Source organism: Sorex fumeus, unplaced genomic scaffold (genome assembly GCF_029834395.1).
Source record: "Sorex fumeus unplaced genomic scaffold, SorFum_2.1 ptg000036l, whole genome shotgun sequence".
Classification (NCBI taxonomy): domain Eukaryota; kingdom Metazoa; phylum Chordata; class Mammalia; order Eulipotyphla; family Soricidae; genus Sorex; species Sorex fumeus.
Window position 1 is genome coordinate 5,317,391 of NW_026606093.1, and position 26,262 is coordinate 5,343,652.

Genomic DNA, 26,262 nt, shown 5'->3' on the forward strand with positions numbered 1-26,262 from the left:
GAATAACTGGACAAGGGCAAGGACAAACAAGGTATCGAGGGTCGGAGACCTAGATCACCTGGATTATATAGGGCCTAAGGATATGGAAAGAAAAGAAAGCAAGAAGAGGCGGATGGAGGGTAACAGGGAGGCGTTCCAGACATGCTGCCGGGGAAGAAGTGGTAGTAACTGTGTATCTGAACCAGAGAAACCACAAAACTACACAGCGTGAGATCCAAACTGCACTTCCCAACATTACGAACGGGCCTGTCAAAGAGGCAGGCTCAGTGCTGGGAGGGCAATGGGGGTTGTTGGTGGAGGGAAGGTTACACTGGGGACAGGATAGGTGTTAGAAAACTAGACCTGAAGCTCAGCTGTGAGTAATTGTAAATCAGTGCCCAAATAATTCAATTTATAATGTTAAAAATAACAAGATACAAAGGTTAAAGAACTGTATGCCCAAGAGTAGTGGCATTAAATGAAAGAAGCTGAAGTGAGCACCAAAACGTCTGACTCCGAACATATAGTATTCCCAGGAGGAGCTAAGTATTGAGTCAAAATGAATAGTTTTGATCCCTGATACATGTGCATATATGTAATCAAATTATTTTTCAATTTGAATTTTTTTTTCCCTTCAAAATGCACTCTCTGCAAAACCAAATAGTACAGCGGTAGGGCGTTTGCCTTGCGTGCAGCCAGCCTGGCCGAGCCGGGTTCGATTCCTCTGCCCCTCTCAGAGAGCCCGGCAAGCTACTGAGAGTATCTCACCCGCACCCCATGACATTCAGTATGCCAAACACAGTAACAAGAAGTCTCAAAATGGAGACGTTACTGGGCCCACTCGAGCAAAATCGATGAACAACAGGGGGACAGTGTTTGTTTTATGGGCTATTGTTATTTAGAACATTTCAGGTTCTACTTATTTTCTTTGTTATTTCAATAAATGGAGGTTTTTTTTTTTTAAATGAACAAAAAGTGTAGTCTTGGTGCCAGAGAGATAATACAGGGATTAGCACCTACCTTACAAGTGGCTGGCTTTAGTGTAGTCCCTGGCACTACATATGGTTCCTTAGCACAGGGGTGAGACCTGAGCACGGGCCGGGAATAAGCCCTTAACACTGCCAGATAAGACCCCTCAGCCCTGTCCCAGGACACACAGAGAGAGGCTTTTCAGCTCTCTCACTCTTTTTTTTGAGGCTTCAGGGATCAAGTCCAGGATTCCAACATATAAGGCTCTACCACTGAGCTGTATCCCTAACTGTCAAGGCTATTAGTTTGTCTGGTATTTCCTTTTATCCTCATTTACTTAGGGAAAAAAAAATCACTTACTTAGAAGCTATTTCTGTCTTGGAATCCTAAATATGTGTTTTGTTAGCATATAATTGGTTTTGCTTTCTGTCTTTTTTTTTTTTTAAATCTAGTACAGTTGGCTTTTTATAGTGCTAGTGATCACACCAAAGACTTCACTCATGCATGTAGTTTTTCACTGAACCACATCCCTGGCTCATCAAGTCATCTTTAAAGTATACTTTTATAGCTTCTTATGCTGCTATATAGATAATATCTCCAAATCTGTCTTCTAGTTCCCAGATATTCTTTGGGGCTTCTGGTTGCCTGTTTAACCTCTTTGAGGTTTTAAGTTTTAGAAATCTTCCAAAGTGCAAAAGTAAATGTAGTGATAACTTACCTCCCTCTCAGCACCAGGCATCGGGGTTAAGGTTCTCAGTTCTCTGATAGAAAGCACTTGATTTCTGTTACCTGTTTCTGCATTCAGTCTTTTGAACATCATTTGGACAGTACCTTATGCTTCTGCAAGAATGGAATGAAAGTGCTGGGGAGATGGCTGAAAGGACTGGAGTTCATATTTTGCATGCAGGTGTCCTTGGTTTGCATGTTCCACCAAGCATCACTGGGAGCAGTCCCCAGCTCTGGTGGGTATGGCCTCCATATAGAAACAAAATAAAATTGGGTGTAAAAGCAAATAACATCCCCTTCCCTCCCTGCCTTTTTTTTTTTTTTTTTTTTTTTTGGCCATACCTATCAGTGCTCAGGGTTTATTCCTGCCTCTGTGCTCAGGGATCACTGCTGTGGTTCTGGGCATCAAGCCTGAGTTGTTTGTAAGCTCCTTATCTGCTGTACGATCTCCAGCCTGCAAATACCATCTTCGATTTATATGAAAATCATTTTGACTGCAGGTCCCTTGAAGTAATCAAACTCCACCTTGAGAACTCTTCTTCTCAAAGGTGATAAACACTTTTAAGTTTACTTCAGGAGGCTTCAGGGATGGCTGCTTATATTAAACTAAATCTATGAAAATATGGAAAGCTTTGCCTTTTTTTGTTTGTTTCTGAAAGATTGGACTTCTGCTTTCTTTTGAAGGTCTATGAAACAAAAACGTTTATTTTGCATTATATTTTAGAGATGTTCATAGGTGGTAGTAAATTTCTGCATCATTTCAGTCTTTATTTTTGTTGCAAAATTAGGGTGACACATCTTGTGTGTGGGGGCCTTCCCCAAGCAGTGAGTACTCAAGGGACCAGAGGCACCTTCTTGGTAATAACTCAGTTTGGTTGTGTGCTCCACAGCCAGGATAAAGGGTCTTAATATGTCTTGTCTTCACAGTGTCGACTCCATTCTAGAAATATAGTGATAAGCATCTTGGGAATCTGTGCTTCAAGATAAAACAGAAATATAATAGCAAACTGTTTGAATGAGTCTCTAGCTACCAATTTCATGAAATCTTACATGTTTTAGAGTAAGCAAAGAAAATGAAATAATTATAAAGAGAAATCTGAATCTACATACGGAGTTTCTCCAATTTACCTGGCCTCCTGCCCCCATTTTAGAAAAGAAACAATGCTCTGATCTTTAAGCGTACAGTCAGGAAATGTGCCGCGTTGCATCTTGAGGCTGCAGCCCCTCTCCCCCTGCCCACCACCTTTCTCTTACCTTCTCTGCCCCCCACCCTGGGAGTGGGCAGCAGTGTTCATTTTGGAAACACTGGCCTAGCAGGGAACACATGTAATATGTTACATGTAGTAGACAGTCAAGCACACAGAGATGATAGATTCCTGTAATTTATATTGTTTATACATTTTTTGGTCTTCTGGAGCACATTGGCTCTTCAGAGTATTTGGTATTCTGGAGCACATTGGTATTCAGGGCTTACTTCTAACTCTGCTCAGGGATGGTCCTGGTGGTGCTCAGAGAGGACTGTGTGTGTCAGGGATCAAACAGGTTAGCTGAGTGCAAGGCTTGTGCCTTATCTGCTATACGATCTCTCTGCCCCCTATTTATTTCTTTTAAAGAATTCCTTGGTTTTCCTAACGTTATTTCTGATCTCATTTACGTTTCTTCATTTTATAGGAATATGCACTTTCTGGTTGGAACTTGAATAACATGCCTGTCCTGGAACAGTCTGTTCTTGCCCATATTAATGTAGACATCTCTGGTATGAAGGTGCCGTGGCTCTACGTGGGGATGTGTTTCTCTTCTTTTTGCTGGCATATCGAAGATCACTGGAGTTACTCAATCAACTATTTGCACTGGTGTGTACAGTCTTCCTTAATAGATAGTGACTTAGTTATTTGCTTCATTGTAAGATAAATGTGCTCTTTCCACTCAGCTACATTCCCGGTGGTGACGATATTAAAGGTTTAATAATAGGGTGTTCTATTAGGAAGTGTGATTTAAAAATATTTGCCGGGTCTAGGTAGGGCACTGGGCTCAATCCTCAGTACCCAGTGTGGTCCCTCAAGCCCACAAAGGGTAGAGCCAGGAGAAAGCCCTGGGCACTGTGGGGTGTGGCCCCCAAACCTAAATAAATGAAAGTATTTGCTCTACAAAATTTGGGTGAAATTTAAGAAGTGTTAGAAGTTTTAGGGTACGATGTTTTAGATACCTTCCATTTCAAAGAATTTGCAAATGGCAAAACCAGAGTTTAGATCAAATGGAACTTTGTGAAAATTGCTTTGTCTGTCTCTTCTTTTTTTGGGATATTTGAGCCACACCTGGCAGAACTTGGACTGCGGTGGCTCTGTGCTGAGGAGTGATTTTCCCTCCTCATTCATAGGGGGTAGCTGTGGTTCATGGGGGGGTTAGCTCCATGCAGGGCGAGTACCCTACCGCCTGTACTATCTCTTTGACCCCACTTTGTATATCTATTTGTTTTGTTTTGGGGGCTCTACCCTCCAGTGTGTGGGCTTATTCCTGGCTCTGCACTCAGGGTTTACTCCCTAGAGGGCACATGGGATCATACCATGCCGTGCCCGCTGTACTATTATTCAGACACCATTGTTTATCTTTTAAAATTTTTTGGACTTTGTGCGCCATAATTGGCAGTGCTTAGCAGTTACTTCTGACTTAGTGCTCTGGGATTACTTCTGGCAGTGACCGGGGAATTGAACCTGGGCCTTCTCATGCGGAGCCATTTCTCTGGCCCTAAAAATCTTTTGATCCGCAAAGCAGGTCAGATATTTAGTATTTATATAATTTAAAACCTATCCTTTACTGTTCAAAGTTTCAATTTTTTTTCTTTTGAAGAGTATTTTTCCTAAAAGTGACATTGCATGTGTATTCATAAAATTCTTTGTTTTGGATCATATCCGGTGGTGCTCAGGAGCTACTCATGTTGCTGTACTTACGGGTTGCTTTTGCTGGTGCTCAGAGGACCATGTGGTGTTGGGGATCGAACCTGGGCCTCCCAAGTGCAAAATCCCTTGTGGTCCCCTCATATCCCCCTTTTTTTTTCTCCTTTAGTTTTTGCTACGGTTCTCAGATCATGCAAGGCAATTTCTCTACCACTGAACTATATCATTACCCGCCCCCCTTTTTTTTTAACTGACTTTTTGTTTCTTTAACAGAACTTCTGTTTACCACCCAATTCTTTGTCCAGTATTAACGATTGTGACTAATACTTTTCTTTTCTTTTTGGAAGAAACTATACAGATCACACTGTGTAGTGGGAAAAATCTACTGGTTTTTCTCTGTTTAATTTTTGTGCTATGTAACATATTACATGGTAGCTACAAGTGACTAGTTAAAAAGTCTAAGTTGCATTAATCAAATTTCAAATGCTTTACATATTTTTATGTGATTAGGTGCTCTTGTGTTGGCCAGCACAACATAGAACATTTTCATGATGTTAGTAACTTCCATTAGGAAAAACCCTGTACGTTTTATTAGGATTAAGAAATTCAGTTCCCCTGTAAGTAGCATGATAGTATGACTAATTTCCTGGCAGTACAACTTTGTATTTTAAACGAACTTTAGTTTACTAAAGTCAGATTTATTTGTGATGCTGAGTCTTTGGTCCTTAAGATTCGTAGGTAGTACTGTATTCAGGTTTTTGACTGTTTCTGGTGTTGTCTTCCTTGGATAGTAAAACTAAGCTCAGGAGTTACACCAAAGTATCTGGAGAGCATTGACTTGTGTTGATGATTGTGAGAATCATAGTAATGTTTCATTGGATAGTACTTTTCATAAAGTGTCTTCTCGTGGTGTCATAAAGAGATAATGTGCTTTTCTAATAGTGATACCTACACAGTTACCTATCTGTGTTCTCTTGCTATACCTGTTGTTATGAACAGTTGCCCAGATTTAAGGATGATTTCTAGGACTTAAGGTGTGTGGCTATGAAACAAGCAGTTGAAAACTTAAGTAGCTCTGAATGAAGAGACCCCAGCTTCATTGGTGTCATGTTCTACCTGCCTAAACAGTTATTTCTTTTGCCAGGGGGGAGCCAAAGACATGGTATGGAGTGCCGTCTCATGCTGCAGAGCAGCTGGAGGAGGTGATGAGGGAGCTGGCCCCCGAGTTATTTGAATCCCAGCCTGATCTCCTACATCAGTTAGTCACCATTATGAACCCCAATGTGCTAATGGAACATGGTGTACCTGTGAGTCTTCTTTCGTGTGTGTCCCTTCAGTAGTTCATTTATTTATTTATTCTTTATTGAATCACTGTGAGATACAGTTACAAAGCTTTCCTGTTTGAGTTGCAGTCATACAGTGATCGAACTCCCATCCCTCAGTGCAAATTTTCCACCACCAATGTCCCTAGTATCCTCCCCCTTCCAAGCCCTCCCGTGCCTCTGTGGCAGACAGTTTCCCCCATTCTCTTTCTCGACTTTTGGGCATTATGGTTTGCTCGAATTTTCCCACAGCCATTCAAGCCTGCCTGCCAGGGGCAGATGCTAGATAATTTATTTTCCATTGCTTACTGTGAATATCATGAGAGGGCGTGTGGCCGCAAAAGTGGCTGTGTGCTTCTGGAATTCTAAAATTGTAAGTGGTTGGGTCCAGAGACATCTCTGTAGAGAGCTAATCCATTTTGAAATTGATTTGGGAGTCTCTGGATCAAGGCTGTTGATGTGCTGAGGTGGCGCCTGGAGGCAGATCATGGGCGTGACAGCCAGGACCCCAAGCGGGTGGCACTGCTGCCTTGGGACCTGGAGCCTTAGTCCTGGAAGCCGCATACCTGGGTTTTGCTTCTGGAAGCTAGTGACTGCCGGGTTTCATCTGGATTGGGCGGAGAGGGCACACCTGCTCCATCCCCTTAAGCAGTTTTAATATTAAATACTCTTATGCGGCTCGGACAGAGAAGGGACCATTATGACAGGATAATTGAAAATGATCACTGAATAGAACTGAAAGGATGTGAAGTGATTTGCATGATACCCTTTCAGTAACAGTATTGCAAATAACAGTGCAAGAAAGTGCGGGAAGAGAGTGAGAGGGAGGGAGGGGGAAGAGAGAGAGAGTGGAAGAGAGGGAGAGGGAGGGAGGGAGGAAGAGAAAGAAGAAAAAGAGGAAAAGTGTCTTCCATAGAGGCAGGCTGCAGTGGGGAGGGCGGGTAGGAGGGAAACTGGGGATCGGGACTTTGGTGGCAGAAAATGTACGCTGCTGAAGGGATGGGTGTTTTAACACTGTATGACTTAAACCCAGTCATGAACAACGTTACAACTATCTCAATGATTCAGTTTAAATTTTTTAAAAAATATACAGTAAGAGAAAAGAGGGCATAAAGTTTACGATGCTAAAATGTCAGGGCTAAGACAAATGGAGATGCTACTGGCGCCTGCTTGAGCAAATTGATGATTAACGGGATGACGGTGCTACAGTGTTATAATAAAAGGAAAATTAAAAAAGTAACTTTAGCCTTTTGGCTGACGTGATAGCACCAAGCGTAGGCTGCTTGCATCGCACGTGGCCAACCAAGGTTTGATCCCCAGCATCCCATATGGTGTCCTGAGCCAGGAGTAACCCCTGAGTATTCCTGGGTATGGGCCTTCCCCACACTCCTTCCCCCTGTCACCTGCAGAATGGAATTTAACCTTGATTAGATAAGACCACACAAATGCTTTATTTTGTAGCTGGAATTTCTCTTCAAGTGAAATTGGTGTTCGATTACTGATAAAGTTTAAATTTAATGAACTTGAGATTATAATAAAATGTGTATTATTTCTTTGACGAGAAAGTAGATTGAGTAACTGCCGCTTTGTCTTTTAAGAATGAATGTATGTCCTCCCATTATTCATCAATTTGCTTGAGCAGGCACCAGTAACGTCTCACAACAAATTGTGAGACTTGTTGTTACTGTTTTTGGCATATCAAATACGCTACAGGTAGTTTGCCAGGCTTTGCTGTGCGGGCGAGATACTCTCGATAGCTTGCCGGGCTCTCCTAGAGGGTCGAAGGAATCGAACCCAGGTCAGCCTCATGCAAGGCAAACGCCCTACCCGCTGTGCTGTTCGCTGCAGCCCATTAGTTTCAAAAAGCGTCATAAATTGGAAATTCTACCCTTGCCATTATTTATGACTCAATATGAGAATTAAAAGAAAAACTCTCTGTTGATAAAAATTTTATCAAGTTAGGAAACTAGGAGGTCAGCGATAGTGAAATTTTTCCTTCTGGTGTTTTATTGGCTGCTAATTCTTTTCATGAATTAAAATTTATAATCAGTGACTATTTTAAAGGAAGGATTATCTTTAAAATGGTGACTTCTTAAATCCTGTCACTATTTTCTTATATATATAGGTTAGTGTTTCGTTGCTTTTGGTTTTTAAAAAAATGCTTCTGATAAAATCTTGTCTCCCTTTTTTGTTTTGTTTTTTATTCCTGTTTTCAATTTTCATTTAGGTGTACAGGACCAATCAGTGTGCTGGCGAGTTTGTTGTGACGTTTCCTCGTGCCTATCACTCTGGATTTAATCAGGGTTACAACTTTGCTGAAGCTGTGAACTTCTGTACTGCTGACTGGGTCTGTTCTATAGCAAGTAGCTGTTGTACGTCTACTAACACCCTTGGAAAATGCATTCTGGTGGCATTGCCATATTTGTATAACCTCGGAGGGTAGGAGTCATGAATATTTCAGTGGGGACTGGATTGGCCGTTGTAGTTACAACTTATACCTAGTCATTGTTTTGATTATTTTATTTGAATTTTCAAATGGGCAATTGGTATTTTCTGAATCATTTTTAGAAAATGTGATTCCTTCTGTCCATTGCTGTAAGTACTCTTGAATTTTATAAAGATCTGATTTTTTTTTTTGTTTGTTTTTTGGGTCACACCCTCCGATGCACAGAGGTTACTCCTGGCTCATGCACTCAGGAATTACTCCTAGCGGTGCTCGGGGGACCATCTGGGATGCTGGGAATTGAACCTGGGTCACTGCATGCAAGGCAAATGCCCTCCCCGCTGTGCTATCGCTCCAGCCCCAGGATCTGATTTTTTCAAGGTTTTTTTGGTTGTTGTTCATTCAATCAGCTGGCTAGCTCTGAGTTTTAGTTTATTTTAATTATTTTTGAGTACCAGGGATTGACCCTTGGATCTTATATATATCCCACGCAAAGCGTGTACTGTACTACTGAGCCAGATGCACAGCCCCTGTAATTTCTGGCTCTGTGGTTGCAGGATTGCTCCTGGTGGTGCTTGGGAGATTGGTTGGTACTGGGACTTGAACCCAGGCCTCCTGCATACAAAGGATGTCTTTATTTATTTTTTGGTTTTGGGGCCACACCTGATAACATTCAGGGTTTACTCCTCGCTCTGCACTCAGGAATTACTCCTGGTGGTGCTCAGGGGATCATATGGGATGCCAGGGATTAAACTTGAGTCAAGCATGTGCATGGCAGGTGCCCTGTCTGCTGTACTGATAAAGCATATCTTTAGCATATGCCCATGCACGGTCTCTATCTTGCTCCTGTGATCATTTGTTTTGTTTTGTTTTGTTTTTGGATCATATCATGTAATATTCAGGTATTATCCTGGTTTTCTACTTTGGTATTACTCATTGAACTGGGCTTCCTACGTGTCTATATGCAAACAGTGCATGTACTCTGGCCCAGCCCATTGAGCTATTTCTTCAGCCCCTTGTGATTTTTATTTTAAATACCCCTTTGTTATTTTCCTTTCGTGAACAATTAGGTGATGTTGTTTTTCCTGCCATTTTCTTTTCTTTTTCTTTTTTTGGGGGCAGGAGATGAGTAGGCACCACATCTGTCTTAGGTTCAGGCTCTGCCCTCAGGCATCACTTGTGGTGGTACTGTGGGGACCATATGGGGTGCCAGGGATTGGACCCAGGTCCTCATGTGCAAGGCAAGCGTCTTACCCACTGTACCATCTCCCTTTCCTCTCTACCATTTTATATATTTTATATTCCCCCTTGAAAATACTTCTGCAGCTGAAGAGAGTGTACAATGGGCAGAGTGCTTGATTTGTACAAATTCACAGAGGTTTGATCCCCAGTATCCGATATGACCCCTGAGCACTGCCAGGAGTGATGCCCTGAGCACTGAGCCAAGAGTATGCCTTGAGAGCCACTGGGTAGCACTGCAGCACTGTCCTCCCGTTGTTCATCGATTTGCTCAAGTGGGCACCAGTAATGTCTCCATTGTGAGACTTGTTACCGTTTTTGGCACGTCAAATACGTCACGGGGAGCTTGCCAGCTTTACTGTGCGGATGGGATACTCTCGGTAGCAGTTCTTGCTTTGAAGAGTAACTGTAATGTTTTTGTCTTGTTTTGGGCCACACTTAGCAGTGCTTTAGGGCTATTCCCAATGTGGGTGCTCAGGGGACACTGTCCTGTGGTGCTGGGACTCACACGTGGGACTCCTACATCCAGAAATGTGCTCCAGACCTTTGAATTATTTCACTGGCCCTGTATTAACTGTTACTGTTTATTCTTATTTTCAGTCAATGCTGCATAAGCTAGTGCTTTTCTTGATACCCCCTTTCTCCTTGTTGCCCTCTCTGCCACTTTGTTTTCTTTTGTGGAAATCTGAATACTGAGTATGTCCACTTAATCATTTGTAGACTAAGAATATTTTCTTTATTTTTTGGGGGAGGGAGGTGGTACAGAATTCTCTGCCAGTGCTCGGGACTTCTGGTTCTACGCCTGAACATCAGTCAGATGTGATCATGTGGTGCTGGACATTGCAATCTCTTGTACCTCCCACATGCAAAAAGCATGCGGTCAGCCTGTTAAGCTATCTCCCTGGCCCTGTGAGTTTTTTCTTTTCCCTGAAAGGGCAGTTTTATGTTAAACAAGTCTAAAGAGTCTGTATGGCATGTAATGAATGAATAGCAAATCAGCAGTTCCAGCAAATAAGGGAATTTTCCATGGGAAGATTTTGACAGTTCCTGCTGTTATGGAAAGGTTGATGCATACGGTACCTTTTTCTGTCCTAATGGGGTGTGTGATTTTGTCTTCCTTGATTCCTATAGTAAAAGCAAGAATCCGAGGGTAAATAATAGATCTGCTCTGAAATACAGCATAAGCAAGTATTTCAAGTTGAGAATCTTTCCGTGTTTTTCAGTTACCCATTGGACGTCAGTGTGTTAATCATTACCGACGGCTAAGACGCCACTGTGTCTTTTCACATGAGGAACTCATTTTCAAGATGGCAGCAGATCCAGAATGCTTAGATGTTGGACTGGCTGCCATGGTCTGCAAAGAATTGACTCTCATGACTGAAGAAGAGACACGGTTAAGAGAGTCTGTTGTACAAATGGTGAGTTTAGCTGAGTATATTCCCTTTACTTGACGCTTGAGGAATAGATGAAAACTGGCCTTTTGAAAGAATTTTTTTCCCTGGGGGCTAGGGGGTGATGTTGGATTGTACCCTGAGTCTGCTCCTGGTGTTATGCTTAAGGTTCACTCCTGGCACTTCTCAAGGGATTGTACACAGTACTGGGGACCAAACTGGGATTGACTATACACAAGACAAGCGCCTTAACCCCTTTGTATATTCTCTGGCCCCTCATTTTTCTATCTTTAGAAGTTTTACACAAAAATACTAATGGAGGCAGTTGATTGACCACTGAGCCATCCATGGTTAGCTATCCATCCTGTTAATTTCACTTCCGCAGCCATCCATCCAGCTAATTTTACTTCCTGTGGAAAGTCATATGACCCTAATAGTGAATCTTACTTTACACCTGTAACCCTGAAAGTCTTGACTAAAATTTTTTAGTTCACCTTTTAGCCTGACCGCTAGATCACGTGGGAGACAACTGGAGCAGTAGCACAGTGGGTAGGGCGTTTGCCTTGCAGACCTGGGTTCGAGTCCTCCGTCCCTCTCGGATAGCCCGGCAGGCTACCAAGAGTATTCGCCCGCATGGCAGAGCCTGCAAGCTCCCTGTGGCGTATTCGATATGCCAGAAACAGTAACAAATCTCACAATAGAGACGTTATTGGTGCCTGCTCGAGCAAATTGATGAACAACGGGAGGACAGTGCTACCTTTTAGCCTAAGTAGATTTTATTTTGACCTCCTGATTGCAGTTTTCATTCTCCTGTCAAAAGTGGCCATTTTGAACTTTGTAATTATTAAATTTCGCATTTTAAAAAGTCTTATTAGTCACATATGCATTCTTAGGTCCAGATGTTTAGTTTTGCACATTTAAAACAAGTTGCTAATCATTATTTCCAGAAAGTGTTTCGACAGCAGTTAGGGCACTTGTCTTCGATCCCTAGCACCCCTCATGGTCCCTCCAGCCTTTCAGGAGAGACCCCGAGGGCAGAACCAGAAGTAAGGCCTGTGCATTTCTGGCTCTGGCCCCCCACCCCCCAAAACAAAAGAATGTACTGTATAAATTTTTTGTAATTAAATTAAAAAATTTATAAAGCAGTCCACAATATTTTATTATATTTAATATTCGAACACCGATCCCACCACCATAAATTGGGATGTTTTCATCCTGAGCCCCAATCCGTGCCCCAAAGCAAAACTGAAGTAATTCATTTTGTTTTGTTTGTTATGAATAAACCACTAACCGTGATCCAAAAAAGTTTCCTTAAAGGAAAGTGTGTGAAGACTGTTGGATTTCAGCCAAGGCCCATTGAGCCCTACTATAAGAGATTGCTAACATGTGGTTGAAGGTTGAGGCTGTGTGCTTACATATCTATTATATATCTGTAAAAATATATTTCCCTCTAAGATTGCTTGTCTTGTGCTTTGAACCCCACTAAATATGGTGTACTACTCTTGGAATATTAGTGGTGTGAGGTATGATACGTCCTGGAGCTGCATTTGGTCCAGGAGAAAGTTCACTCATGGGTGAAGCTCAGCCCGAGTGTCTGGAGAGCGGCCGTGAGCATGGCAGAGGTTAAGTTTTGGAGGTTTTTGGCTGCCAGGGCTGTGTCCCTGGGAGAGGGACCTTGCCCATCCCCCTCCAGGGTGCCCCAAGTGAAACAGCTTGGCGTGGGGTCCGGAGGCATGACTCCGGCGTATGTCCTTTTATGCTCTCTTCCCAGAGAGAAGGGCAATGAGTCCGATGCTATACTATTTTAACTCCCACATTTATGTCGTAAGTCGGAGCAAAAAGGTTAATGACAAGTTCTTTGATGCTTCACAAACTAGAAAGAATAATTTTATTTCAGGGTGTCCTGATGTCAGAAGAAGAAGTATTTGAACTTGTTCCTGACGATGAACGACAGTGTTCAGCATGCAGAACCACATGCTTTCTCTCTGCTCTCACATGCTCCTGTAATCCTGAGCGACTTGTTTGTCTCTACCATCCAACGGATCTGTGCCCCTGCCCCATGCAGAAGAAATGTCTTAGGTATCCAGAAGTTTCTTAAAATATCCCGTTACCGCATTTTAAAACCAAGCGTTAATATTCTTTCTAATTCTGAATCTGGTAGTTTCATAGCTTATGTATCTTTTCTCTCCTGGGGGACCAGTCCTTTAGTACTGGGCCTAAATTTGACAACTAAACTTAAATTTTTATTATTTTATTTTATTTTTTGCTTTTTGGGTCACAACCAGCGATGCACAGGGGGGTTACTCCTGGCTTATGCACTCAGTAATTACTCCTGGTGGTGCTCGGGGGACCATATGGGATGCTGGGAATCAGACCTGGGTCGGCCACGTGCAAGGCAAACGCCCTACCCATTGTGCTATCGCTCTAGCCCCTATTAGTTTATTTTGATGTATCTGATTCTTCTCTATCAAAACTCTGTGGGTTTATTTGATCTTTATTTGACCAAGTATCCCATTGTCTTGGCCATTGTACTTCCCTAAAAATAATTGTGTTACATACATACTTTGGTGTGGGGCAATTGAAGTTTGATTTCAGGACATCACACATATGAAGTGTGTGCTTTATTACTAAGCTGCATCCCAGCCCCCTTAAAATTTTAACTTATTTTCAAGTTGCTGTTGGTCTTTTGAAATTTTCATTGCTATGTATTTGTGGGATTTTTGTTTGTTTGTTTTTTAAGATACCGCTACCCGTTAGAAGATCTTCCTTCTCTGTTATATGGTGTGAAAGTCAGGGCACAGTCCTACGACACTTGGGTCAGTCGTGTTACAGAAGCGTTGTCTGCCAACTTCAGCCACAAGAAAGGTTAAGTTCTCTCCTTTTGTGTGCATTCTCTGAAATTATTACCACTTTTAAAAGCAGTCTTGTTCTCTGTTTTGCCTCCATTAAGAAAATACTAGAATTCATATGAAATTTGAGGTTAATGGTCTGACAGTAGACATAATTTTCTATTTGTGAATCTTTCTAAATGAAAAAGTTGATACAAGGGCCGGAGAGATAGTATAATGGTAGGGCGATTCCCTTGCATGCCACCCATGGGTTCGATCCCTGTCACTCCATAGGGTTTCCCGAGCCTGCCAGGAGTGATAATTGAATGCAGAGCACCAGTAAGCACTGAGCCCAGGTGGGTGTGTGCCCCCACACCCAAAAAGAAAAGTTCATTAAAATTTGATATAAAATGGAACATATAGCTAACTGGCATAGATATATTACATATTGGGAAGCCATTTATTACTAGTGCACTAACATTAAAGTATGTTTTTTTGGTTTGTGTTTTTGTTTTGGGATAACACCTGGTGGTGCTCAGGACTTAACTCCTGGCTCTGTGGCAGATATCATATAGGATGATAGCGGTGCGACTCTGGGGGCCATGTGGAGTACCAGGATGGAAACCACATTGGCTGTCTGCAAGGCAAGCACCCTGTCTGCTGTGCTCTCTCTAACCTCTAATATTAGCCTTAATGACAAAGAAATTCCTTTACATGAGAGAAATTATATGAGTTCTGATCAACTGGTAATCTATTATTGCATTGCTAAGATTTTTACAGCTGTGGTATATTTATGTCAGTAGGTTGATGATTCACTTGAGAGAGATTGGTAAATATTTTTAAATGGCCTTTTCACAGACTTGATTGAATTACGGGTAATGCTGGAAGATGCTGAGGACAGGAAATACCCAGAAAACGATCTGTTTCGGAAACTTAGGGATGCTGTTAAAGAAGCTGAGACCTGTGCTTCTGTGGCTCAACTGCTTTTGAGCAAAAAGCAGAAACACAGGTAAGACTCAGGACAGTTGAAGTTCGCAGGGATTTCCTCTGTTTTTTAAGAGTAAGACTCAGAAATTAAACTGACCGTGAAATTGACATGATCTTGAATCTCTTATGCTCTTGCCTGTCCCTCCACCAATGATGCCCTAGTTTTACTTATACTTCTTGCCACTCTCGCCCTCTTGCTCCACTCTGCAAACCACCTTCCCTTGCTGTTCTTTATGTACTCTAGGTGTATTCTTAGAACCTTCATGCTTGCTCTTCCTTCTGCCTGGGGTTCTCTTCCCCTAGTAACCAGGTAATTTCTTTCCTGACATTTCCCAGATATCTCACTCTTGGAGGTGCCTCTTTGACAATTCTTTATAATACCGCTTTGTTGTTGTCCTTACCCTGTAAACACCTGTTACACTAAAATGACTATTTTTTCTTTCCTCCCTGACATCATTAGAATGTATGCTATAATAACGATATTGGGAGGTGTTATTTTGTTTTCTGTATTTCTTGTTTAAAAATACCTAGCCTATCATGGGTATAAAATTAATATTTTAAAATAAACAAATGATATACATAAAGGTAGGTGGTGGCAGAGTAATTTTCAGTAAGATTAAACTTAAGACCTCTTGTGTCGTCACGAACATGAGGCGTGTGTTCTACTGCTGACCTGTAACTTCATTGACCTAGACCCCTTTTCTTAGGAAAGTAGATATGCACAAATCCAATTTTAAGGGTGAGTTGACACTTGTACCAGAGTAGTGATGTTTCCCACATCTTCCTTTGTATTCCCTGCCCTTCAGTTCATTGTTGTTTTTGTTGTGTTGACCAGGGGCTGCACGTATGCCTGTCTGTGGTCCTCGCTGGAGGTTACTTCTCAGGTTACTGTGCTTCCACTACACGCTGCTCACTATTACAAGCCTTTAGTGTGGTGCTCACCTATGTGCTTGCCAGGGGTTGCACTTCTGCTGATGGCGCTCACCATTTCTTTGTGGTGCCCACAGGGATCACGCCCCGTTCTGTGGTCGTCACACACAACTGACTGGTACAGTTGGAGCGTGATTACAATGTCAGCAATTGCAGACAGCAAAGCTGACAGGATTGTGCAGAGAGCATGTGGGACATGAGGTATTTGAACTTGACCGCCTGCTTAAAAGGCAGGAGCAGGAGCAGTAAGCCACTGCATTGTGCCTTCAAGGCCTTGTTCCACATCTTAAGCTTCTTGAGACACGGGGCTTAATTTTATCAGTGATGTTACTACTTTAATGGAGGAATTTACTGAATGCTTGAAATTGTTAGTACTTGTAAAAGGAAGATCTATGAGTTGGAGAGTTGAATCTTCAGGTAACTGAAAGTTAAGATTCTTTTTTTTTTTTAAATTTTTATTAGTGAAACACCATGAGGTACAGTTGTAGACTTACAAATTTTTTGCTTGGGAGTTAAAATTCTTTGGAAGTGATCATCATTGCATTAGGTGTCTCCTAAACACTATTATTCAAATACCAGTCCATGGACCAATGCTAGTCCGCAGGTATGCAAAGGCCGAAAACCAGCTGTCTTCCAATTTGCTCAGAACTGCCAGTTCGTAGGCTGCCAACCAGGCAGGTGCTGATCAGCAGGTATAGATGATTCAGAAATGTTGAATCAAAAGAAGCCTCTTTCCTATCAGACGGGCTTAGAATTTTTCTTACGCTTCAATATTATTTCACATCAGGCAGAGCCCAGAGAGTGGGAGGACTCGGACCAAACTCACGGTGGAAGAACTGAAGGCCTTTGTTCAGCAGCTTTTTAGTCTGCCATGTGTCATCAGCCAAGCTCGACAAGTAAAGGTAAAGTATTGCTTTCCTTTCTCGGATAATATCCTGTGTAGAATCGGCTGCTGTGATGAGAATATTGCATCTACACTGCTTTAGTTGTTGCGGTTGTTTGATTTTTAATTTGTTTTCATGTTTGCTGCTATTTTTTGCAGCGGTAGGATGGTGGTGGGTTTGGGCCACGCCAGACACTGGCTCATTCCTGCTCTGTGATCAGAGATAACTCCTGGAGGGTCTTGGGGGACCGTGCAGAGTATTGGGAATTGAACCCAGGTCAGATGACTGCAAGGCAAGCTCTATACCTGGTATACTGTTGCTCCAGCTTCAAGATGAGTTTTTGTTTTTCATTTTTGGGCCATACTTGGTGTTGCTCAGGGCGCACTCCTGGCTCCGCACTCAGGGAATGATCACTCTGCTCCTGGGCAGTCAGAATCTTTGGGTTTCATTCTTAGTCTCTTTTCCCTTTTTAAAATTCTGACAGTATAACTAGTTGAGAATTTTAAGTATATAAATTGTAGACCTGGTCTCTCTTTCCGTTTGATACAGATACAAGAAATGATTTAAAAAAAATTGGTTCAGGGCTGGAGCGATAGCACAGCAGGTAGGGCGTTTGCCTTGCACGTGGCCAACCTGGGTTCGATCCCCGGCATCCCATATGGTCCCCCAAGCACCGCTAGGAGTAATTCCTGACTGCAGAACCAGGAATAACTCCTGAGCAAGGCTGGGTGTGACCCAAAAAGCAAAAAAAAAAAAAAAAAAATGGTTCATAAGCTTAAAATGGAAGTTACCAGATCTTTAGTTTTTCTGTTGATTATGTAAAGCCTTGAAAATGTATATTAAAATTTGTACAGTTAATCATATTTTTGTAATTTGCATCATATTTGGTAATAGGTAGAATATAAAAATTTATTTCTATAAAGGTTATAAACTTGTTTACTCTTCTGTCAGTTGTCTTAATGTATTTCATTAGAGTATTTTAATACCATTCATTTGCTATTGAAAAACTTTCTAAATATCTGTGACTCCACATACAACTGGTTTTCTTAGCTCATTCACAATTACTCTCAGTGATCTTTTCTGCTTTGTTTTCTTCTTAGTTTGACCGCTAAATGTCAGACTATTTTATGTCTTGGCCTTTTTTTCCTCTAAAATCCCTGCTATGTTATTTCTCCAGTGACAGTAAATATCACCTGTATCTTGTTGATTCCTAAATTTTCCAAGTGTTTTTTTTTTTTTTCATTTATGCAGCATGCCTATCCAAGTTGCATTCATCACATTTTATTTTTCACAGATTAAAAGGCTACCTCCCCATTCTTTTTGAGGTGCCAGGAGTCAAAATCAGAGCCTTAGGCAAGCAAGGCATTGGGTATACCATGGAGCCACATTTTAAGGCCTTCCCCTCCTCCCCCCCCCCCCCCCCCCCACACACACACACACACACACACCTGGCTGTGCTCCGGGTTTACTTCTGGCTCTGTGCTCAGTGATCACTCCTAGTGGGCTTGGGAGACATAGGGTTCTGGGAATTGAACCTTGAACCATTTGCATGCCAGTCAAGTGCCCTACCTGTTGTACTATTGCTCCAGCCCCCAATTAAAGTTTTTTAATGAAAGTCAAAGAGAGAGCTCAATGTACTGATCGTGGGCTGATTCTTGAGAGCCTATAGTTTCCCACATAGTGCCCGGAGCATTCAGGACCACAAAGCTGGGGTTAGCCTCAGAGCACACCAAGTATGCCCACCCTGCCCCGCCCACCTCCTCTTAACCCCACAAACAAAAACAATATTTTTAAAAAATCTAAATTCTTGATTCCTTTATTTTTTTTATATACCATCTTAATTAACAAGTGCTTTCATCTCCCAGAAATATCCCAGAGTGAATTGTTTGTCATCATCTCCATTGTTCAAAATGTTCGAACCCAACTTTTCTCAATTCGGGGACCATAGGGCTCTCTCTGTGACCAAGGTGAAAATAATGGCAGCCTTAGGCATAAGACTAGGAGGCCACAGGAAGGAAACAAGGTTGGAACCAGGTGCCTCAGAAAAGATTGAGAAGCACTGCTCTAGGATCTGTTCTTCAGATGACTTCAGTAACCTTTTTTTGGTTTGTTTTGTTTTTGGGCTACACCAGGTAGTACTCAGGCTTACGCTTGCCTCTGCACTCAGTGATCATTTTTGGCAGATGCTTTGGAGGACCATATAGGGTGCTGGGGATCAAACCTGCGTCGTTCATGTGCAAGGACTGTCACTTCTGCTCCAATACCCTCTTCATTGATCGCTCTTCTCTTGTCCTTGACAGTTTTACTTTTTATTTAGTATCAGGTTGTAGAACGGTTTTATAAAATATAAATCAAATTTCAGTTCCCTCTAATTAAAATTTAGTGGGCCTCCAGATCCATTACATTGAAATCCGAACTCATTATACTCAACAAGGTACCATGTTATCTGACTTGAGCTAGTCTTTATATTCCCTTTTCAACTGTGCTCATCTTGTCATTTAGAAACTGAACACCAAGCTTATTGCTCTTCGAAAGCTTTTGCAGTTATTTGCTCTAACTGAATTGGTCTTCTGTCGGATCTTCATATGGTTCCCATCTCTACCTCATTGTAATTTTGATTCTTCTAAGATTGCCATTGCAAAGTTATATGCCCACTTATGCCTTCTGGCCTTTATTATGTTGCCCTATTTTATGTTCATGGCACAATAAACATTTATGTATTCATTGTCTGGAATTGCCTGTTAGAAAAATAAGTTCCTTTGAGACAAGATCTTTGCATGTTTAGTTTAACGCTTTGGAGTCATTCTTACATCTAAGTCAGTAGTCATTAGTCCTTTTATGTCTTTTTGTTGTTGTCTTTTGTTTTGGGTTGTTGTTGGGCCTGGCTATGTTCAGGGCGTACTTGTGGCTCTGTGCTCGGGGATCATTCCTGGTATTGCTTAGAGGATTATATGTGGTGCTGTAGATCAAACTTGGGTCAGCTGTATGCACAGCACTGTTATCCACTCTGTTTCTCTGACTCTAGTCATTGACTGTTTTTTAATCGCATTATTTTAAAATTAGGATTGTAAATGATTACAAAGAAGCATCTGTATGCATTTAGCTATCGTACCTATTAGGTGCTATATGGTGAAATTATCTAGAATTTAATAATTGCCTCAACTGTGACTATTCCATATTCATTTTATATCTTTTAAACTTGTTTTTTTTGTTTATTTTTAAAATATTTTTTATTTTGACCTTTTCAGAATCTGCTGGATGATGTGGAAGAATTTCATGAACGAGCTCAAGAGGCCATGATGGATGAAACCCCAGATTCTTCCAAGCTCCAGTTGTTGATAGATATGGGGTCTAGTCTCTATGTTGAGTTACCCGAATTAGCTCGACTAAAGCAAGAACTACAACAAGCTCGATGGTTGGATGAAGTTCGACTGACCTTGTCAGATCCACAGCAAGTCACTTTGGATGTTATGAAGAAACTGATAGACTCTGGGGTGGGACTAGCACCCCATCATGCTGTGGAGAAAGCAATGGCTGAACTGCAGGAGCTCCTTACGGTCTCGGAACGATGGGAGGAGAAGGCTAAGGTCTGCCTGCAGGCCAGGTGAACGCATACTCGTGGCATTACCTCTGTTAATTCAGACAGTAGAATTAGAGGAGGAACATACAGTGGGTCGGTGAGATAGCTCAACAGAGTGCGTGCTGTGCCAGGGACTGACCCCAAGCAGGAGGCATGTCCCCTGAGCACTTCTGGAGTGTTGAGCACATTGGGTATGGCCTCTTCCCCCAAAACAAAGAGATTTGTGTTTTCTGACCAGTCACCAATATTCCTATATAGATTTTATATTTATTTTATATATTTATATTTTACGCATATAAAATATGTTTTATATTTTATTTACATCTTTTTAGGTTTTTATGTAGAGAGTTTCAGGTGTAGTCTGCACAGCAAATGCAGAGTACTTTAAATGACACAAAGTAGTATCTTTTCTTTAGAGCCTTCCTGTAAAGACCTGAGAAATATAAAGCTTATTGCAGTACATTACTGTTAACCACTGTATGAAAATCTGCTATGAATTAAAGATTTAGGTTAAGAAAGCATTAAGTTTAATGGTTTTTTTATTTTGGCTTTTTGGGTCACACCCGGTGATGCACAGGGGTTACTCCTGGCTCTGCACTCAGGAATTACTCCTGGCGGTAGCTCAGGGGACCATATAGGATGCTGGGAATCGCACCCAGGTCAGCCGCGTGCAAGGCAAATGCCCTACCTGCTATGCTATTGCTCCAGTCCCCAAGAGAGCATTAAATTTAATGGTTAGAAGCAAGGCTTGTGGAAGAAGAAAGAATTAGGTAGAATCTTGAAAAATGAGTATGATTGGGTCTGGAGAGATAGTACAGAAGGTAAGGTGCTAGCTTTGCACTCAGCTGCTTGGGTTTAATCTCTGGCAACCCATATGTTTCCTTGAGCCCTGCAGGAGTGATCCCTGAGTACAGAGCCAGGAGTTAGCCCTGGGCACCGCCAGATGTGGCATGGAAACAAAATCATGTTAGACAGATATCTGTTAGCATTGACACCCCATTGATTTAGTAAAGCATCGTGTTTGACTGTCAACTAATTTGACTAGTGTTCTTTGTGAAAATATTTTTTTAAATATTTAAAAAATATTTAAGTTTAGAAGAATTTCTGTTGTGGGATTGAAGAAAACTGGGTTGCTTAAAAGAGATCACATAACTAAGTAGCACAGCCTAGATATAAAGCCTTTTCCATTTTGCTCCAAATACGTCTATTCCCTTACACTCAAACTACCCAGTCATGCTCATTATATTTTTTTGGTAAAATTTATGTCTGCTAAGACTTAGTGTGATTGCATCTTTCTTTACTGCCACATTTTACTCCCCCCCCCCTTGATTTTCAATCACTCACCCATGTTGACTGTACACTAACTTATTTTTATATTTTGAAGACTTAATTTTACGATGGGCTGTAGTGATAGCACAGTGGTTGGGCGTTTGCCTTGCACGCGGCTGGCCCAACCAAGCCGTGTTCGATTTCTCCACCACTCTCGGAGATCCCGGCAAGCTACCCAGAGTATCTCGCCCGCATGGCAAAGCCTGGCAAGCTACCCGTGACGTATTCAATATGCCAAACACAGTAACAACAAGTCTCAAAATGGAGACGTTATTGGGTCCGCTCGAGAAAATGGAACAATGGGAGGACAGTGCTAATTTTACTATTATTATTGGTTGGGTATGTGGTTTTGGAGCCACAGCTGTTGTCCTGTGAAAATTTCATGCCTATCTAGGAAACAGTTGTTGCTGATTTACTGATGGTGTTTTTCAGGCTGATGCCTAACTGCAGGTGTAAACAGACTTAAACACTTGATTTTGGTAGTTTGACTTTTTCCCATTTATTTACCCTTCTTTTATGTTCTTTTAGGCCACGACACAGCATGGCAAGTTTAGAAAGCATTGTAAATGAAGCCAAGAACATCCCAGCCTTTCTACCCAATGTGTTGTCTCTTAAAGAAGCCTTACAAAAGGCCCGAGAATGGACAGCTAAAGTGGAAGCTATTCAGGTAAAGAGACTTGAATTATTCTTTCTGATAACACTGTCTTAGGATAGAAAGCATGAAAAAATAATGTTTAGAGGGTCAGAGCTTTAGTACAGTGGGTAGGATGTTTGCACGTGGCTGACCAAGGTTCAGTTCCCGTCATCCGCTATGATCCCTTGAGCACCTCCAGGGGCGATTCCTGAGTGCAGAGCCAGGAGTAACCCCTGAGCATTGCCGAGTGTGACCCAAAAAGAAAATGAAATGTCTAAGGATCTGAGCAATAGTAAGGTGCGTAGGGCATTTACACGCGCTGACCAGGCCTCAATTCCCAGAACCCCAAATGGTCTCCCAAACTCGTCAGGAGTATGATCTCTGAGTGCAGAGCCAGTCGTAAGCCCTGAACACTGCTGGTGTGTCTCCCCAGACCCGAAAATACTAATGTTTAAAGTAACTTTTTCTGGGCTGGAGCGATAGTTTAGTGGGGAGGGCACTTATGTTACACTTAGCTGACTCAGGTTCAATTCATGGCATCCCATATGGTCCCCCAAGCACTGCAAGGAGTGATTCTGAGTGCAGAGCCAGGAGTAACCCCTGTGCATTGCCAGGTGTGGCCCAAACGTCCCCACCCAAAAAATTAAATAAAAATTGTTTTCTGATTATATGTTTTAAAATAAATACCACCTATTAAACATTGTCCTCCCCCTCCCCCCTTTTAACTGCTGTGGAAAATGACAAAAGTAGATGCTCAGCTCTAATATTAGGTAGCAAGTGACTCTTCATGTATTCCTTGATTTTTTTTTTTTTCACCATATGCATCAATTACTTACTTGGTGGAGGCCACACTCAGCAATGCTCAAAGCTTATTCCTGACTCTGCACTCAGGATCACGTATAGCAGGACTCGGGATTATATGGTGTGCCAGTTAGTGAACCTGAGTTGGCCGCATTCATGGCAAGTTCCTTATCTACTAGACTGTCTCTGACCTCCTGTTAGTAACTTTTTTCCTTCTTCATCTTTTTTTGTTTTTTGGCCACATTGGATGGTACTCAGGATTTACTCCTAGCTCTGTGCTCAGGAATCACTCCTTGCAGGACTGGGGGACCATATGTGATGCTGGGAAATGAATTCAGCTCAACACATATTTGATCTGCTGTACTTCTCTCTCTCTGGGTTGCCTGTATTACTTTTAAAGTGATGAAACTTTTAAAAACTGTATTACTTTTAAAGTGATGAAACCCAGTGTCTCTCTGGGTTGCCTGGGTATATGGCTTAGGGGCTTAAAGTAACCTGCTTTGCAAGTATATGGTCATGAATTCAAACCCCGAGTATCCCTCATGCACTAAGTATGATTCCGTGGTGCTTCTGTTTTTGAGTCTGATGGCTCTGCTCTCTAAACTCTGATGCTGCAAGCAATTTCCAGCTGGCCTGGGTGCGGAAGCACTACAAAAGTGGGGGTGACCCTTAGGTAAGCAACAAAACTAAAATGATATTTGAGTTCCGTAACCATGGACTGTGACTTCTGGCAAAAATGTGTTTCTAAGTACTGCAATGACTCCCAGCAAGTATTACCATCAAGCACCACAGTTAGTACAGACCTCAGCGAGCATTCCCAGATTGTTTGCAAGCACCACACCTGGTGTGTGGCTTAGACAGCTAGAAATTTGCAAGTGCCACACCAGGAGCATTTGCAACTTCCTGTCATCTTTATAGTCTGTCAGCTAAGACATAGGGAAACCAAAGGTGTGGGGAATAACAGGGATAAATGAAATAGAAAGAGGGTAAATGAAATTGAACTGGTATAAAATTATTGTTTTCTGAATACCCCAGTACTCAAAGTTGTCTGCCAGCAGAAGTGTAAAGAGAGAACTTTGGGAAACCGAGTAATAGTAAAGCAGGTAGGGTCTTGCATTTAGCTGACCCATATTCAATCCCTGGCACCCCATAAATGATCCTCCAAGCCTGCTAGGAGTAATCCCTGAGTGCGGAGCCAGGAATAAGCCCTGCACACTGCTGGGTGTGGCCCAAAAACCAAAAAGAAGAAAGAACTTCTTTGGTAATTGAAAACAATGAAATAAGTTCCGGAAATGAGCATCTGCTTGAGAGGCTGGAGAGATGATGCAGTGGGAAGGGTGCTTGCCTTGCATGTGGCTGTCCCAGGTTTGATGCCCTGTGTCCCTTTACATCCTCCCAAGCCCTTCAGGAGTGATTACTGAATGCAGAGCCAGAAGTAACCCCTGAGCACCACTGGGTGTGGCCCAGAAACAGAAAATCAAGTCTGCTTGAATATGTATCCTATAGCTATAAAAACCATTATTCCACACGACACTTAGTAGTACTGTTTATAAAAATACTCATTTGTTGCAACTCTGTTAAAGTAATTTTCTTCAGCTAATCCTGGGCTGGGGAACCAATTTTCTGCCAAGGGCCATTTGGATATTTAAAACAGCATTTGGGGGCCATGCAGTCAATACAAGCAGACAGGCCATGGGCCACCAGCAAGGTTTTTGTCCCTTTTTATACCAGAGCCAGACTACATGACTTTGCGGGCTTTCAGTGACTCCTAGACTGGACGCTCCCCACCCCTGTGCTAAACAGTTTAGCCTACCTAAAGAAGAGCGTATCTGTTTCAGGTTCTAATGACTTCTCTTAGGAATCTTCTCAGCTGACTTTCTGGGAACTGCATAGTTACTCCTGTTTTTGTTGTTGTGTTTTTTGGTTCTGTTAATTTTTTAAGTAGCCTGGTTTCATTAGACAGCTCCTTGGGTTTAATTTTGACATGTTTTTGGTAGCTGGTTTTCCTCAAATACCTGACAAATCCTCAGCTGATTCAGTTTATAATTGAAAGACAGTCACAGGTACAGGTAGGTGTTATCCTGTGTTTCCTGAATAATTTTGAGGAACTTCTTCACCACACACCACACCCTTCTCTTCAGTGGAAAGATTAAATTTGTTGGCTGTAAACAAGTGGACAGCTTCTGTTGACAGACAGAATACAAAGGATACAAAGCTTGGGTACAGGCTCTGTCCATGTGTAATTAGAGGGTGTTTTGTAATCAAATAACTGTAGTTGGTAATGCAAAAGAGTAGTAGTACATAACTCATTTCTTGACTCTTTTTTTTGAACTTTCTTTTCTAGTTAGTAGTCTGTTTTTTTCTCCAAACCTTAGTGATTTAATGTATCACTATGAGAATCTCTTACGATTGAAACCTTTTCATTATTTAAGCATTTTGCTTATGTTGTTTTTCTGTTTATTTTTCATCATATTACAGTATAAATTTCAAAATGATTTTCTACGCAAATGAGTTAGTTAATATATGGGAAATACCTTTACTGGAATGGCACTATTTAGCACCTGACATGGTATCTTCCCTTAATAACATATGAATAACAATGAATGTTACGAGGGCATGTACAGTTTCTTTTTTTCCTTAAATTTCTATTAGTGAAACACCATGAGGTACAGTTGTAGACTTACAAATTTTTGTGCTTGGGTTTCAGTTATACAATGATTGAGTACCCACCCCTCCACCAGTACCCATTCTCCACCTCCAATGCTCCCAGCATCCCTCCCACCCACCCCACCCCTGTGGCAGGGCATTACCTTTTGTTTTCTCTCTCTTTTGGGGTGCTGTGGTTTGCAAAAGAGGCATTGAGTGGCAATCATGTTCGGTCTATAGTCTACTCTCATCACACATTTCCCATCCTGAGAGGAACCTCCCAACACCCTTTATTTTTATTTATTTATTTATTTATTTATATATTTTTTTCCCTTTATTTTATTTTATTTTTTTTACAGTTGTAGATTTACAATTTTTTGTGCTTTGGTTTCAATTATACAATGATCAGATACCCATCCCTCCACCAGTGCCCATTTTCCACCACCATGGATAATATCCCTCCCACCCCCATCCCCCCATCCCCCCTGTCTCTGTGGCAGGGCAATCCCCTGTGTTCTCTCTCTCCTTTTGGCAACACCCTTTATTTGGTGCTCCCTTCTCTATCTGAGCTGCCTTTTCCCCTAGCGTGTGTGGCTGTCCACAAAGCCAGGGCATGCACAGTTTCTTACAGGAATTGTTATGTATTCTGTCTACTAGGAAAGTCATCCAGTCTAAGGATG

At 41.9% G+C, this 26,262-nt stretch overlaps 1 protein-coding gene across 1 annotated transcript in view; it reads left to right on the plus strand.

Moving 5' to 3' along the window:
- Window positions 1-26,262, plus strand: part of KDM5A (lysine demethylase 5A) — a 90,527-nt gene that overhangs the window by 32,344 nt on the left and 31,921 nt on the right. The window contains exons 11-20 of the mRNA XM_056117925.1: window positions 3,346-3,527; window positions 5,713-5,875; window positions 8,118-8,237; window positions 10,796-10,990; window positions 12,861-13,042; window positions 13,704-13,828; window positions 14,650-14,800; window positions 16,496-16,610; window positions 19,841-20,196; window positions 22,030-22,168. Coding sequence (XP_055973900.1) covers window positions 3,346-3,527; window positions 5,713-5,875; window positions 8,118-8,237; window positions 10,796-10,990; window positions 12,861-13,042; window positions 13,704-13,828; window positions 14,650-14,800; window positions 16,496-16,610; window positions 19,841-20,196; window positions 22,030-22,168 — 1,728 coding nt within the window. The remainder of the gene's footprint in view (window positions 1-3,345; window positions 3,528-5,712; window positions 5,876-8,117; window positions 8,238-10,795; window positions 10,991-12,860; window positions 13,043-13,703; window positions 13,829-14,649; window positions 14,801-16,495; window positions 16,611-19,840; window positions 20,197-22,029; window positions 22,169-26,262) is intronic.